Consider the following 16611-nt stretch of genomic DNA (forward strand, 5'->3'; position numbering starts at 1 on the left):
TATGTCAGTTGGTTCAGTGTATATTACAACTGTAGTGATTGATATCTTCATGAGAGAGACTTTTTACTCACAGCTTTTGTGAATGACAACTTCCCCAGAGGTGATGCTCCAAAGGTCATGGGTGATTTCAAAGCAGTCACATGCACAGCTGGTTACAAGGAGTATATCAGACCTCCTGGTTCTGGAAACCATTGTGAAAATGGCTCAGTGCCCTTTGACTTTGCAAAATCTGGGAACTAAGAGTTGTAGGATAATGATTGCCATGGAGCTAAAAGGATTACTCATGTTCACCTGGGAAAATGTATGAAACCCCTGCTGAACTGTGGGTTCTACAGAAGTGCCCCGTTTGTCAGCGAATTAATGGTTAGCACTCTTGTCTTATGGCAAGAAGGTCTTGGGTTCATGCCCACCCATGTTTCTCTGGAACTGTCACAAAGGGCATACAGAGTAAAGGTTGTTCCAAGTGATCAAGAGTGGGCAGACACAGCCAATGAAATGATGGGTAGCTGAGAAAGAACAGACTGTGACTGAACTTATGTTAAACAAGGAAGCATTTGTCAAAGAACCTGTGAGATAGGTGAGAAACCTACTGTGGTCTGTTGATCCTTGTCCTGCTCAGAGGAATCAAAATTGTGCTGTTACATAATGGCTGAATGGATCCTTGTCATTTGATTGGTGCTTTGTATGTCACATGACAGGGATTATTTGTCTCATTTGTGTTGCATTGCATTTAGAGTATAGTTTGGTTCCATTTAGAGTGCAAATTTGGTTCCATACGTTTGGTATCATTGCACTCTGCACACGCGCACACACAAAACAAATCCACTGCGCCGTCTGGAGGCTGTTAGCAGGAAGTTAAAAGGAAAAGCTGGACTAATTTCTGACAGTGTATGTGCGCGCGTATGTGCTGTAAGCCGTCTGGATGCATGAAGAGCTGTTCAGATGAAAAGCTGACGTGATTTTTGGTTGGACTGAGGAACTACACAAAGTCTTTTTTTTAATGGAAGTCCGAAGTCATTGCACGGCATCACGGACTACACATCACAATTTAGACTTTAGCAGCAGTGGAACACCAAAATGTAAGTCCCTTTTCTGTTGTTTATAAATTAATAAAATATCAAATGACAAGGATCTATTTTAGCCATTATATAAAACAAATAATGAATGTTTTTATATTCTTTTAATGGAACAAATATTTAATTTGGTGAAATATTTGTACCACTGAACTCATCAACATTCATTATTTGTACATCATGTAACGGCTGAGTGGATCCTTGTCATTTGATTGGTGCTTTGAATGTCATATGACATGGATTAATTCATCCCATTTGTGTTGCATGGCATTTAGAGTGCGGCTTGGTTACATTTAGAGTGCAAATTTGGTTCCATAAATTTGGTACCATTGCACTCTGCATACACATGCACGTGCGCACGCACATGCATGCGTGCCCACATATGTGCGTGCACGCGCACACACAAAACAAATCCACTGTGCTGTCTGGAGGCTGTTAGTAGGAAGTTGGAATGAAAAGCTGGACTAATTTCTGATGTGATTTTTTTTTTTTTTTTTTTTTTTTTTTGCTGCACTGAGGATGTATACAGTCTATTTTTTTGGTAGTACACACACGCACAAGGAAAGAATGTTTAATTTGGTGAAAGCTGGAACATACCATTCAACTCGGCTTTGCCTCGACATTGCCTTGACATTGTTCCCATCTAAAATACATATTTGTAGATTTGTTCATTTGAAATTTGGAAATGGTGGCCATTTTTATGCTGAAAATAGCCATTTTGAGTACTTAAAGACAATTTTCTCAAAAACTGTCTGTTTTTCTAATTTGTTAAGTTATTGTCATAGATTTGGGTATTTGGACCCAATTTTATCCAAAACTGTCCGATAACTTTTCTTTTAATTTAACAAGGACACACAATATTGGTCACTGACATTGTTGCTGCCCCAAAATTATTTGCATAGATTCATTAGTTTGAAAATGGTGGCCATTTATATGCCGAAAATGGTCATTTTGCCTTGGGCTTTAATTGAGCTGGTAACCCACAGGGCCCTTGGCACTCTAGTTTTTCCACTCATACAGCAGGTCTTGTTGTTTGTTGCCACTACTTTACTAGTGTGACAGTGCTTTTATGCCATTAGTGACATCTCTCTGTGCTGTATTTATTGATGGAGATGCTTTATTGCGGCAGACAAATAAGACAGGTAATTTACATTATTCAGCAGACAGAAAACAGTTTTCTAAGATTGTTTCTGCTCTTGAAAGGGGCTTTTGAAGCTGAGATGAATAGAAGAATATGTAGGTGTTAATTTGGTTGGTTTGGTTTGGTTGTTATTGGCTCACTGAGGGGCGTACTCATCTAAAAGTCAAGTGTACACAGTTCATTGCTCATTGGCATCATCGAGTGGTGAGAACAGGGAGCTGCTGCTGCAGGGCAACTGGTATTTGTGAATAAATGTCACGCAGTCATTCTATCTCCACACTGCTGTCCTCCATGACACCACTACATCTGCTCCATCTTCTGAGGTCTGGGAATTGACATGAAACTTTTACTTTCATCAAGTGTAGTTCTCCTTCAGTGTAGTAACTGTAAATGTTCTTCTTCCAGAATTAGTTGTCAGTCTTGTCACCCCTCCCAGTGGTATCATTTCTAACCCATGGCATTGTGTGTCCTGTTGCTCTGTTTTTGTAGACCATCTCGGCGACGGCGTTCAGTGGGAGTTGCCAATGCCACTCAAAACACTCCCTTCCTCACTACAGCCCCCAGCCTCCCATTTTTTTCCACCACAGCTTCACCTGATGATAAGGATAAGGTACCAACACTTCATATTATAAAGTGGTAGTAAGACCTACAGTTGTGTTCAAAAGTTTGCATACTCTGGAAGAATTTTGGGGGGGTGGCCGTTTTTCAGAGAATATGAATGATAACACAAAACCTTTTTTTCCATTCATGGTTAGTGGTTGTGTGAGACATTTATTGTCAGACAACTGTGTTTACTCTTTTTAAATCATAATGACTACAGAAAATACCCAAATTACCCTGATCAAATCCTCCTCTATACCACTTCATCATGAAGCTGTATAACTGGTGATACAAAATGCAAAGCATAAATACAAAAAATAAATAAACCAATAAAAATCTAACTCATACTTGTCTTATTAAAAAGTGCTCCCCATTTGAGGTCAAAGTTATCATCATGGAGTTGAATGCAGCCAATTAATTATGTTAGCCAGCCCAGGACTGGCTGAAGAACCTAATATATTTCTGTTTGTGTCTGAAATGATATTACATGGAGGAAAATGTGCATGTTAATGGGAATGAAAGGGAGAACGTATTCCTCTGCAGTATTGGTAATTTAGTTCTATAGGAACATATCGTGCTCCATGAAATCATCAGAATTTGGGATTCAGTTTCTAACTTTGTGTTTGTGGTTCAGTTTGTGTTTTGCTCTGTTAGTATGTGTAAATCGATAAATTGATGGTTTCTGACAGAGCATCTGTTTTAAAGCTCTTCTCTCTTATTTATTTGTTTATGGGTCAGGTGGAGCTTAAAGTGATCTCAAAGGAGTCAGTGGTCATCTCCAACCTGCACCATTTTACCAGTTATAAGATCGAGATAATGGCCTGCAACCACCCGACAGAACTCAAACGCTGCAGCATAGCTACTTACGTCAGTGCTCGCACAATGCCTGAGGGTAAGAGGCAAACACAAACCTACTCGGAGGGTTCCACATGCATCTGGTGCTGATGCACACTATTTAACTGAAGCAGTGGACAAAATGCATCTCTTGCAGTGACTTAAACAGTACATGTAATGAGTGTTTTTATGCATTTTTGGCTCCTACAGAGAAAGCAGATGACATCCCAGGCCGTGTGAGCCATGAGATGATCCCGGGCGAGCCAAACTCTGTGTTTATCAAATGGAAGGTGCCTCACTCGCCTAACGGCCTCATCATCTTGTATGAGGTGTTCTACAGGAAGGTTGGAGACACTGAGGTCAGTAATGTCATCTCAGAACATGTAGATTGTGAGGGCACAGAGAAAATATGTGCAAGAAGGGATCAGGTTTCCAAAACTAAAGGGAGGGGAGGAGACAACAGATCTACAGGGGGACAGACGGTTGTTTTGTCCTCCAGGACAGAGTCACGGGGCCCAGGCTGTGATGTTCTTGCAGCAATACATAAATGAATCTGTGCAGACTTGGTGGTAACAGAAGCAGCATGACAGGACAGAACTGGTGTTTCTCTTAGTTCCTTATAAGGGCAGAGGAATAAAGTAAAATATTTGTTTACTAACCCTGTGTTTCCGTGTATATGCGTGCATGCTCATGTGTGCGTTGTTTACTTGCTATAAATGTGTGAATTTATGTCTCATTGCTATTCACTGCTGCACTGCCTGACCTTAGCAGCCAGTAGCAACTCTGTTACCATAGCGACAGATGCAGGAAAGAAGACTACAATGCAGTGGCAGGAATAGACGGGCATATCAGGCGTCATCTCCTGCACAGTGCTCTGAAAACACAACTTCTGCACCGAGGAGGAATCGGGATTTATTAACAGTTCTTGAAAGGTTCACATTAATTGCTCGTTTTATTGTGAAGTTTTGAAATACGACATGACTGAAGACACATGGGTCTTCAGTTTCTGATTGTTCTTCAAAAAATAGGGAATATGTGCAGTGGTGACAGAATCCATTCCTGTGTTCTTTATGGACCTTTTGGGGGGGGTGTACTTTGTGTGGGCAGTCAGTCAGTCATGCAACATTACACTTGTAACCAAGATTACTTCAGTTGAATTGGCCCGATTGTCACCAAACTTGGTATGTGTGTTACACATTAGTGACCCCCAAGAAGCCTATTGAGTTTGGAGTCAAAGGTTAAAGGGCACAGAAGCATACTTTGTAAAAATCTTGAGTGCAGTAACTTGTGTTTTAAATGCCCAGTTGTCACCAAACTCGGTGTGTGTGTCAGGTATATTGACCCCAATAAGCCTGTTAACTTTGGGTTAAAAGGTCAAACATCAAGGTCACTGCAGCTTACCTTTTAAAAATCTTGTGAGCACTATAACTTCTTTCCTAATTGCCTCATTGTCACCAAACCAGGCATGTGTGTTAACCATGGTGACCCCAAGAAGCCTATTGGTTTGGAGGTCAAAGGTTAAAATCACCCAATTGTACATGGTAAAAGCCTTTTGCAGAGAAGCATTGCTTGTCAATGGTAAGCTTATCAGTGTTTGGCCAGAACACCAGGGGTTAGTGCAGACTGTGCACTTTTTATTTTAAGAAGCTCTGTAAAATGGTCTTTGTTTCTTGGCACATGGCACTATCACTCTGCTGAGCCTGTTTGTATTTGTTTCTTCCCAGGTTCACACAGCTTGTGTCTCACGGCCCACTTACCTGAAGTTAGGTGGCACAAAGCTTTCACTGGTACACCCAGGAAACTACAGTGTGAGAATCCGTGCCACCTCCTTGGCAGGAAATGGCTCTTTCACTGGCACCACTTACTTCTTCATGCCTGACAGTAAGGCTGAAGCGTACAAGTCTGAATAAACTGAACTCACATGTTCTTTATGCACCACTTAGATGTCATTGTTGAAAGTGGAAGTTTGTAAACTTCCTTAATTCATCATGTCTGAGCTGGTTAGAGGCAGAGTCCTCCAACAAGCCAGAGATTTCACAAGTGTAAAGTTTTGTAAGTTTTAGTTACTACAAACTCATCAGATATTTGCGTCACTTTATTTATTTAATAAATATTTCAGAAAATATTTGGAATTTATTTATTGTCAGAAATTATAATAGGTCATTCTGTCAACAGATTGCAGCCTAAAGCAACATGAGAGTTTTCAAAGCCATCAAGTGCAAAAGTTTGAAATTGCATTGAATCCTTTACTCTGTAATGCTGTGCTCAAAAAGGATACAAGTCGGCTCATGGGTGGGGAAATCCATGCGTTTACACAAGCTGCATGTTTACGTATGTGCTCTCCTAGTGCTTTTCCTTGTACAGGAGAGCCAGCAAGGTTTGTGCAGCTACCACAATGTACTTTGATGTTATTCCTCGTGCCATTTTATTGTATGTTTTACAGCAGATATTAGATTAGGATTAATGGTTCTAATTCACTAACAGTGTGTGAATTATCATACATTAACTTCAGCTTTGCAGACATCAGTGAGCCTCGGGGAAAGCTACACAGTGACAGCATACTGGCCTGTGTCCTAACCCTGACTATTCAGAGTTTGTAATCCGCGTAACAGTACAGCAGTGTTATTCCAGTTAACTCATCTATATTGATGCCAGTCAGTGCTCTAGTTTACCGTGTTTCAGGCTCCATTTCCTCTTTGTCATTCAGCACTTGAACACACGTTTCATAAATTAGGGCTGAGGTTGGGTTACAATTTGAAACCTCAACACTAGGTGGCATTGAAAACTTCATTGCACCACTTTAAAGGATCTGTCACCTATAATAGGTTAAGAAGATATGAGTAAATATTATTCAGATTGCAGGACGCCAAAATAACATATTTGTCTCATTGTATGACAGACATCATGTAATGTGTTTTTTGATTCAGTTTATTGTGTATTTTTGTCCCATACATTTCAGTCTGTTGAGGGACATGGGTGGTGGCCAAGTGGTTAAATGTAATTGTTTCCATTCAATTTATTTCACTTATATAGTGCCAAATCACAACAAAGTTGCCTCAAGGCGCTTCACACAAGTAAGGTCTAACCTTACCAACCCCTAGAGCAAGAACACAGGTGACAGTGGTAAGGAAAAACTCCCATTGCAGAAGGTTCCTGATTCAAGGCCATCCCTGTCCATTTTTCATGTAATGTGGAGCTGCATTAGGAAGGACTTCCAGCATAATAAATATGCAGATCTTCCTCATATCTGCTTTGGTGACCCCAAGTAAAACCAAAAAAGCCAAAGTGAACATTTTGCACTAATGAAAGACTGCATTATCTATTCTTTAAAATGTGTCCATGATAAGAGGGAGCTAAATCCAGTAGCCGCAGTGTCACAGCTACCTCTTTAGCACCCATAGAAGCCCTAACAGATGAAGGATTGGACAAGTTCCTGTCATGAGATTTCACTGGATTGATGAGAGCAGATGTGTGCATCTACACACCCTGCTTCAGTCCTCAGCAGCCCTCGCTAAGCTCAGTGGTGTTTTGGCAGTTGACCTGCAGGACAGAGTCAACTTCTTTGGGGACACAGAGCTGCCTGTGCCTCGCTGCTCTTGGCTTCCTGTTTGGGGAAGAAACACCTGTTTAATTTTAAGTAAAATATCAAATAACACAGATCTGTTTAGGTGTTATATAAACCAAATAATGAATGTTTTCCATTCTTGCAATGGTCAGAATATTTGCATACATTGAAGATAGAATGTTCTATTTTTAACACATGCAAATATTCTGACCATTGCACAAATGGAAAACATTATTTGTATGTTATTAATGCTTTACAGATTATTATTGTTAGACATGTAGTTGATTTTCTAAACCTGTAGTCATACAAGTGATCTGACACATTGTCTTCTGTGTTTATTGCAGAGGATTCCGGTGCATTGAAGATTGTGATTGGACCAATTATTTGCTTCATTTTGTTGCTGATGGTGGGAGGTGTAGTGTTCACAGTCATCAAGAAGAGGTAAGTCATCAAGAAGAGATCTGCTGTCAGAACGTCCACCCTGCTGGGCGCATAAGCCGTATAAAGTATGCCAAGTGACATGAAAAAGGAAATGTGGATTTTGTTCAGATCAACTTATTAAACCCATAGTGGGATTTGGAAAAAGGATGGTAAAACAGGTGAGGAATGCTGCATGGATCTGTGGTGTTGAAGCTGAACTCCAGTTGGATGGAGATGCTGTTCTCCTGGCATTGTTAATGATATTTGTTTCCATCTGGGAGACAGGTATCATTACAACTGACTGGAAGAAAGGACTTGTTGGCTATCTCCAAAAAGGAAGGAGTGGTTATGCAAGGATTCTGAATTCACTTCTAGTAGCTCGGCACTCAGCAACTGGAACTACATCCTACCTTTGCAAATATTCATTGGATGCAAACACAAAAGCCGGGAATGCTTCTTTAAAGCCTATGTTGTTTTCACAAAGCACTTGATTTTGTTGACTGGGCTGCTCTGGGGGACAACCTGAAATTTCATGGGATGCAAATAAGTTGCTGGAAATCATTGCTTGCCATTACACAGGTACTGTGAGTGCTGTGCTGAGTGGAGGTAGAGTCTCTGACTTCTTCAGAATCAATTCTGGCATTCTAGGATATGTTGTGGCTCCTGCTTTGTTCACTGTTAGCATAACCCAGTTATTGGGCAGGATTGTGGAATCCAGTAACTTAAGCACCATTATTGGTGAAGAAAAGATCTTGACTTTTGTAACAGTGCCCTGTTTTTATGGAATCTGTGGCTATTCTGATTGCAGAAAAGCTGAAGCTGTTGTCAGACTGTCTGGATTTGTAATTGTCCTGGATAAAGATTAAGGTCAAGGCTTTCAAGGACTTTCTGGACTCACGCAGCAAAAATATACCCCATATGTCATGAAAGTGTCAAACATGTAGAGACATTCACTTATTTGGGCAGTAACATTAATTTCTTTGGATCCTTTGCCTTTGAGATTGAGAGAAGCTTGGGGAGCATTTATGGAGCCATGAGGTCCCTGGACAGAGGTGTTTGGCGATACTGATAGCTTTGCAAGAGAATGAATTTCCACATCTTTAGGGTCCTGGTGCCTCATCTGGTTGTGAGACGATGCTTATGAATAACCAGTGGTGAAGACCAGATGTTCTGTTTGGATGATCCTTGGGTATGTAGGAATGTGTCAAATGAATGGTTATTTAGGGTGACAGATGAGGCGTACAGCTTGAATTCTGAGAGGACATTGAGAGGCCAAGAGGATGTCATCACCTGGCTTCAACAGATAGATTTTTACTTTTAGGAGGAAAAGACCCCAGTTTCTACCTGGACTCTGTAAGATGGATACTGTAGGGCGCAATGTGTGGTCATACACTATCTACTTTCATTAATTCAGACTGCTTTCTGTGTTTGTGCCACAGACAGAGAGAAGGCCCAACAGGACCCCTTATTGCCTCGTCAAATCCAGAGTACCTCAGTGCTAACGATGGTAGGAAATTGCAATCTATTTTTTTAAGTCAACATGTACAATAAAAAAAAATAAATATTTACATGTAACATATATGTGCCTTTGCTGCTGATCTTCAGATATAAGCCACGAAGCAGCAGCTCTGTCGTTTGTACATACAGTTATAGGATCATTCCATCTCAAGTGTGCACAAATAGTTGTAGCAACAGGTGTACAAGGCATTGGAGGCAGCTACGAAATTGCATGTTTTGCACACGATTCCTGCTTCATGCGCACTTTCTGTGCAAATCGACCAAATTTGCACTATGTGTGAAGGGGCCCTAATATTTGGCATTTCACCCTAACTTTGGAATGTGATTAACATAGAAAATTGACAGAATAAAGCTGAGGGGTGACTTGGGAATTTTTTTTCAAAACTGGGTGATTTCAGATGGAGTAACCCTATACTCTTCTAATAGTTTGTGAAGGCTCCACTCAGCCATTGCTCCTTTCTGTGTAGTGTATGTTCCTGATGAGTGGGAGGTTCCTCGGGAGAAGATCGCAGTTCTCAGAGAGCTGGGTCAGGGATCTTTTGGCATGGTGTACGAGGGAATTGCCAAGGACATTGTCAAAGGAGACCCAGAAACACGTGTAGCCGTCAAGACGGTCAATGAATCAGCAAGCCTTCGAGAAAGAATTGAGTTTCTCAATGAAGCCTCAGTCATGAAAGCCTTCAGCTGCCACCATGTGGTATGTTTAATAACCTCTCCTAGCTTTATTACTGATGTTAATTCAGGTGACACTGGATTAACATTCCTTAATTGCATATAGGAACTTTGTATACCTACAGAATCATAACTTTTCAATTGTGTTGGAACCCAATTTGGATTCCAAAACAAAAACATTCACACTTCTTCACAAGTGATTGTTCTCATCAGATTTATTAAGCAACTCAATTTCCTGCATGAGTGCCAATGAAATTGGCATATGTTTTGTTATTAGCTGTAAAAATAATTTCAATGTTTGCATTTGTCTACGATTGAAGATATTTGATGGAGTGGCAGGAGTTTATGCCATCTTGAGTATATGTTTTTGCATTTTAATGGTTTAATGCACATGCAGCTCTTGAAAATGGTGTTCTGGGAATAGTCTTAGTCATTGGACAATATGGTTTTGTTGTACTGACTCTTGTAGTCAGTACACATTACATTTGCTTTAAGCATATGACAGTGACCTGAGAAGTCTTGATCATCTTAAACTTTATAATGCCATCTTAAACATAGAAACATTAGCTTTTTTGTGTGTAGGTGCGTCTGTTAGGTGTGGTGTCCAAGGGTCAACCCACCCTTGTTGTGATGGAGCTAATGACCCATGGTGACCTGAAAAGCTACTTGCGTAGTCTCAGGCCAGACTCTGAGGTATGTCTTATTAAAAACTCATCTCAAGTTAATATTTTCTGTTTGTTTGTTTCACTGTGGTATATCCAAGCTTCTCACGTCTGTGTGTTTTGTAGAACAACCCATCAGCCCGTTCACCACCTACACTAAAGGAGATGATCCAGATGGCAGCAGAAATTGCAGATGGCATGGCCTACCTGAACGCCAAGAAGTTTGTCCACAGAGACCTGGCAGCCAGGAACTGCATGGTTGCAGAAGATTTTACAGTGAAGATCGGAGGTACTATTCAGTTACAGTTACTTTTTTATTTTGGTTTAATTGGACATACAGTTTGATCAGTACTTGTTTCTAAATTGACTAAATATACTTATTTGCTGTCTTGTAGATTTTGGTATGACACGAGATATCTATGAGACGGACTACTACCGTAAGGGAGGGAAGGGTTTACTTCCTGTCAGGTGGATGGCCCCTGAATCTCTCAAGGACGGTGTTTTCACAGCTCATTCTGACTGCTGGTAGGTCGGCAGCAGTCACACCAGTATCGGTTGTGCAGTCTTCACTTTGCTTCTGATGATGACTGAATACGTCTTTGTTTGTCTCCAGGTCATTTGGCGTTGTGTTGTGGGAGATCAGTACACTAGCAGAGCAGCCCTACCAAGGTTTGTCCAACGAGCAGGTTCTCAAGTTTGTTATGGATGGAGGCTACTTGGACCGGCCAGAAAATTGTCCTGAGAGAATGTGAGTAAATACAAGCAGTGTTTTATCCCAGCTTTGCTGCCTGACACAGTGATGTTAATTTGTGGATTACTCTTGGCTAGCTCTTAGCCAATGTGGCAGATTGATGTATTTTCTCTTTAGCCACAATTAATTTATTTGAGCCACACAGTGCCAAATTCATATCCCAAAGATTTCATCAGTGATATTTGACTACTGTCAATATTAACTCGAATAACTGCATCTAGTTTGTAATTCGTATGAACTGTGTATGACTATGAAAAAGTAGCCAAAAAAAAGCAGCCAAATGATTTTAGCCGCACATCCTTTCTCTTACACTTTGGCTTTGTCGCTAATCAGTAGTGCTTCCCCAGCTGCTCCTCCACTAATGAAGAACTGCTGTTTTTCCTGTTAGGGAATTTTGTGTTGACACAAAATTATTTGACTTTTGTGATAAACATTCTGCTTGACATTCTTGTGTTCAGATGAACCAAGTATTTTTGCATGAATAAATGTTTGTTGAATGTGCCCAGTTTTGCCACAGGTCAGTACTACATTGACATTGACTCATGCACAAACTTGCAAAGTTGGCAGATGTGTGCAGCTGCATTTCTTTGTTTTTGTTTTAACAGTGTTAAAAGTGAAGTGCACACACATCTGCTATTTTCCCCCCATTTGTTGATGGAAAAATGAAGTATTCATCATTTTAGCCATTTCCTTCTTGTCAACATCACATCATTGACAAGTTATTTTGAAAAGTAACTCCTCTTTGAAAACAAATCATCATGCTGTTTAGTGTTAGTTATTGTTAATGTTATTATTGTTAATTTTAATAATTATAAAGATGATTGATTGATTGATTGCCTCCAAAGGAAGATAAGTTATACATAATAGATAACAATCAACATATGTACAGTGCATCCAAAAAGTATTCACAGCACTGCACTTTTTCCACTTTTTTATGTTACAGCCTTGTTCCAAAATAATGCAATTATTTTTTTCCTCAAAACTCTACACACAATATCCCATAATGACTATGTGAAAAAGTTTTTTTTTCTTTAGATTTTTGCAAAATTATTAAAAATAATAAAAAAAAATCTAAGAAATCACAGGTATGTAAGTATTCACAGCCTTTACCTTAAAGCTCAAAATTGAGCTCGGGTGCATCCTATTTCCACTGATCATCCTTGAGATGTTTCTGCAGCTTAATTGGAGTCCACCTCGGGTAAATTCAGTTGATTGGACATGCTTTGGAAAGACACACATCTGTCTACATATAAGGTCCCACAGCATGAAGTCAAAGGAATTGTCTGCAGACCCTCGAGACAGGATTGTCTTGAGGCATAAATCTGGGGAAGGGTACAATAACATTTCTGCTTCTTTGAAAGTCCCAGTGAGGACAGTGGCCTTACATCATGCGTAAATGGAAGAACTTTGGATCCACCAGGACTCTTCCCAGAGCTGTACACCCGTCTAAACAGAGTGATTGGGGAAAAGGGCCCTAGTCAGGGAGATGACCAAGAACCCGATGGTCACTCTGTCAGAGCTCCAGCATTCAGCTCTTTGGTGTGAATGCCACGTCTCATGTTCACAAGAACCCAGGCACCACCCCTACAGTAAAGCATGGTGGTGGCAGCATCATGCTGTGGGGATGTTTTTCAGCAGCAGGAACTGGGAGACTAGTCAGGATTGAGGGGAAGATGAATGCAGCAATGTACAGATATCCTGGATGAAAACCTGCTCCAGAGCGCCCTTGACCTCAGACTGAGGCGACAGTTCATCTTTCAGCAGGACAATGACCCTAAGCACACAGCCAAGACATCAAAGGAGTGGCTTCAGGACAACTCTGTGAATGTCATTGAGTGGTCCAGCCAGAGCCCAGACCTGAATCCGATTGAACATCTCTGGAGAGATCTGAAAATGTCTGTGCACTGACACCCCCCATCCAAGCTGATGGCGCTTGAGAGGTGCTGCAAAGATGGGTGAGCAAAACTGCCCAAGGATAGGTGCGCCAAGCTTGTGGCATCATATTCACGAAGAGTTGAGGCTGGAATTGCTGCCAAAGGTGCAATAGCAAACTATTCTGCAAAGGCTGTGGATACCTGTGTACATGTGATTTCTTAGGGGTTTTTTTTATTTTTAATAAATTTGCAAATGTAAAAAAAACACTTTTTAGTTGTCATTATGGGGTGTTGTCAGTAGACTTTTGAGGGGCAAAAAGTGAATTTACTTTATTTTGGAATAAGGCTGTAACATAAAATGTGGAAAAAGTGTAGCACTGCGAATACTTTCCGGTTACACCATATACAGATATACTGTATGAGATAAAATGCATAATTCTTAGTAAATAATTAAAATTGTATCACAGTATCAAGACATAACATAAAATCTTCACAAAGGCATCAGCAATAAATTCAGCACCATTCTATCATATGTAGTAACTCATCACTAACTGGTGTACAGAATCATCACCACCAGCAATAAATGATTTCGTATTTTGCTTACAGAATACAGCGTATTGATCATCGATAACGTATCTGAAAGGTGAAATATGGAGCTTAATACATGAAAGGCTGGCTCTGTATAGGAAATTATTCTGACTAGATAAGTTGTACAAACATACATTTTCAACACATGCAGATAAAATGACATCGCTCTGGATCTAGATTTAGCAGCAGGTCGTAACAAATCTAATTAGCTTGCATTGAATGTTGCAGAAATTTTTTGTGCACAGAGAGCATTGAGAACAGGGGTGCTCCGATGGACACCTGATGAAGTTTTCAATAACTTGGACTGCATTTGTTACACTATCAGTGACTAGTTGGTCATATTGATGCATTCAACTCTGTAAGTAATAATAAGTATATTTTTATTTGTATAGCACGTTAAAAGATTTGTTACATAGTGATTCACAAATTCAGTGCAGTTAAAAAGAGCAGCAACATAAAACAATTTGAAAACGAGAAAATAAGACATGGAGTGCAGTATAAAAATTGCATTAGAATATTTGTTACATTGTTTTATAAGTACATAAAACTATAAATGTCATAAATTATGTTAATAATTGTGTCTTGGAGAATAACATAATTTAAGGGTGAGAATTAAAACATTTTAAGAGCGTGGCAAATTATGTCATAAAAAGGAATGCGATAACTGAAAGCCTCATAGCTGACTTCTTTTTCAACTTTGGAACACAGAATAAGTCGGTAGTCTGAGAACACGAGATGCACACAACTACAGAATGCTTGCAAATTTTGTGAGATAAGACTGCGCCATACCTTTCAGTATCTTTATATGTTCATAAGAAATGAACTCTGCAGAATTCAGTGTTGTGACATCTATGTGGAGGGAAGCCATGGCTGCACTCACTGCCTCTCTTTCTGCATGCAGCCACTCCGACATGTGGAATGTGCCGTTCCAGCGTGGATCCACTTCTTTTATTAGCTTATATGCAGGTCGTCCCAGGTGCGCTTGCATTTGCAGAAGCCTTTAATTTACACAGAACATAATTCAAATATGAGGGAGGCAAACTATCAGTCAGTTACACATTAAACAGAATAAAAGGGTATCACATGCAACACCAGTTATAACACAGCATACCTTAGGGCCCCTTCACACATAGACAACTCAGACAATACAACTCAGGGTGACTCACGGCAAAACAGTTCGTATGGGCGAACCTCGAGCCAACGGGCAGGCATGCATGATCCGATGATGCGACGGTTCATGCACACGATGGTGTCTTTCGCGCAGGAACACAGTGTGAGCAGCTGCACCACATCACATCGCTGACGTGGAGAACAATAAAATAAAAACCAGCTGTATAATTACTGAGTATCATTGTGTTGATATAAATAATACATAAAGGGGGACGCAATACAGAACCCCATGGTTAAATAACCCTGTTTAAAAAAAATGTCACTCCTTTTGGACAGTGTGCTCCATGTGGCCTTTACCATTGTGCATTTATTCTTTTTCATCTGCTTTAATATTTGGTGCATGCTGGCCTCACGGTTCTGTTGTGCTCTGCAGGCACAACCTAATGCAGGCATGCTGGCACTATAACCCCAAGATGCGGCCAATGTTCCACGAGATCATTGATATGCTGCGGGAGGACCTGCATCCATCTTTCCAGGAGGTCTCTTTCTTCTACAGTGAGGAGAACAAAATCCCTGAGACGGAGGAGTTTGATCTGGACCTGGACAACATGGAGAGCATTCCCCTGGACCCTTCTTCATACTCCCAGAGAGAGGAGAGCCTAAGCAGAGACAGCGGGCCCTCAGTGGCCCTCAGGGGGAACTATGAGGAACATGTCCCCTACACACACATGAACGGTGGCAAGAAAAACGGACGAATCTTATCGCTGCCCAGATCCAGCCCTTCCTAACATTTCCTCTTTTATAAAAGAACACCTTTGATCGATCTTCTCCCTTCCCCTCAGAATCTCCTCCTTCATTCTTTCTCTTCATGCCCTATATTCTGTTTTTTTGTTTTGTTTTGTTTTTTGTTTTCCTTTCATCATTTTCCTTATTGTTGCCATCATGCTAATCTCCGAGAATCACTTCTCGGAGGGAGGGGGGAAAAGCGCCCATAGATCTCAGGATTTTTTATTTTCTTCCTCATGGCTGCCAAACAGGCATGCAAGGAAAGCAAACACGGTGTAACACTTTGTACCTTTATCCACAACACAACGGACCTTCTATTACCACATTATTATTATTATTATTTTGATTATTTTTGCCACGTATCCAGGCCTCATTATGATCTAAAAAAAAAAAAAATGAGGGGTGAAAAACTGTGAACACAACAATCCTTAAAACAACCAGAAGGCTGCTTACATTCAACCTCTACAGAGCTTTCCTCCCCTATTTTCTGGGCCCTAACAATCACATTTTTTGGTTGTTGTTTAAAAGTGAAACCTTTTACTCTGATTGTGGCCTTTTTATATGTAGCCTATAAACAAAGACAAGTGTCTATCAGTGTGCATAGTAATTTCCTGTTGAACAATGACTTTGTCTGGGTTTTTTAAGTTTTTTGGAAAACAGAGGAATGACACTTTATGTTAGAACAAACATCAATTCCTAGATGAGTTATTTTTGTTCTGTGGAATTGCAAACTACAGATTCATCAGGCATTTGGTGAATAGTTTTAATTTATTTCCTTTGGTTATTTTCTCTGTTCTGTCTTTCTCAAACTTGTTTGTGTCCTCTTTATGGCTGAAGGATATTTAAACTGTTAAGAATTGGACAGAAGAGCTCCTCAGACTGACCAATAGCTGCTGCTTTCATATATTTTAGTGGGTATAATATATAATATAGATAGTGTATATGGAATATTGGTATTTGTGCACCAATATTTTATATATAATATATAAAATATTACATTTTGTAAATAGTTATTTG

The 16611-nt window shown here is 40.1% G+C and overlaps 1 protein-coding gene across 1 annotated transcript in view; it reads left to right on the forward strand.

Annotated features, from left to right (window-relative positions):
• Nucleotides 1-15948, forward strand: part of insrb (insulin receptor b) — a 224652-nt gene extending 208704 nt beyond the window's left edge. Inside the window, exons 12-23 of the mRNA XM_034179844.1 lie at nt 2704-2824; nt 3553-3706; nt 3859-4007; nt 5373-5529; nt 7558-7654; nt 9073-9140; nt 9619-9848; nt 10406-10516; nt 10612-10774; nt 10881-11010; nt 11099-11233; nt 15242-15948. Of these exons, the coding sequence (XP_034035735.1) occupies nt 2704-2824; nt 3553-3706; nt 3859-4007; nt 5373-5529; nt 7558-7654; nt 9073-9140; nt 9619-9848; nt 10406-10516; nt 10612-10774; nt 10881-11010; nt 11099-11233; nt 15242-15596 (1870 nt within the window). The 3' untranslated portion in view covers nt 15597-15948. The remainder of the gene's footprint in view (nt 1-2703; nt 2825-3552; nt 3707-3858; nt 4008-5372; nt 5530-7557; nt 7655-9072; nt 9141-9618; nt 9849-10405; nt 10517-10611; nt 10775-10880; nt 11011-11098; nt 11234-15241) is intronic.
• Nucleotides 15949-16611: the final 663 nt, after the last annotated feature.

This window comes from Thalassophryne amazonica, chromosome 10, assembly GCF_902500255.1.
Source record: "Thalassophryne amazonica chromosome 10, fThaAma1.1, whole genome shotgun sequence".
NCBI classification, from domain to species: Eukaryota; Metazoa; Chordata; class Actinopteri; order Batrachoidiformes; family Batrachoididae; genus Thalassophryne; species Thalassophryne amazonica.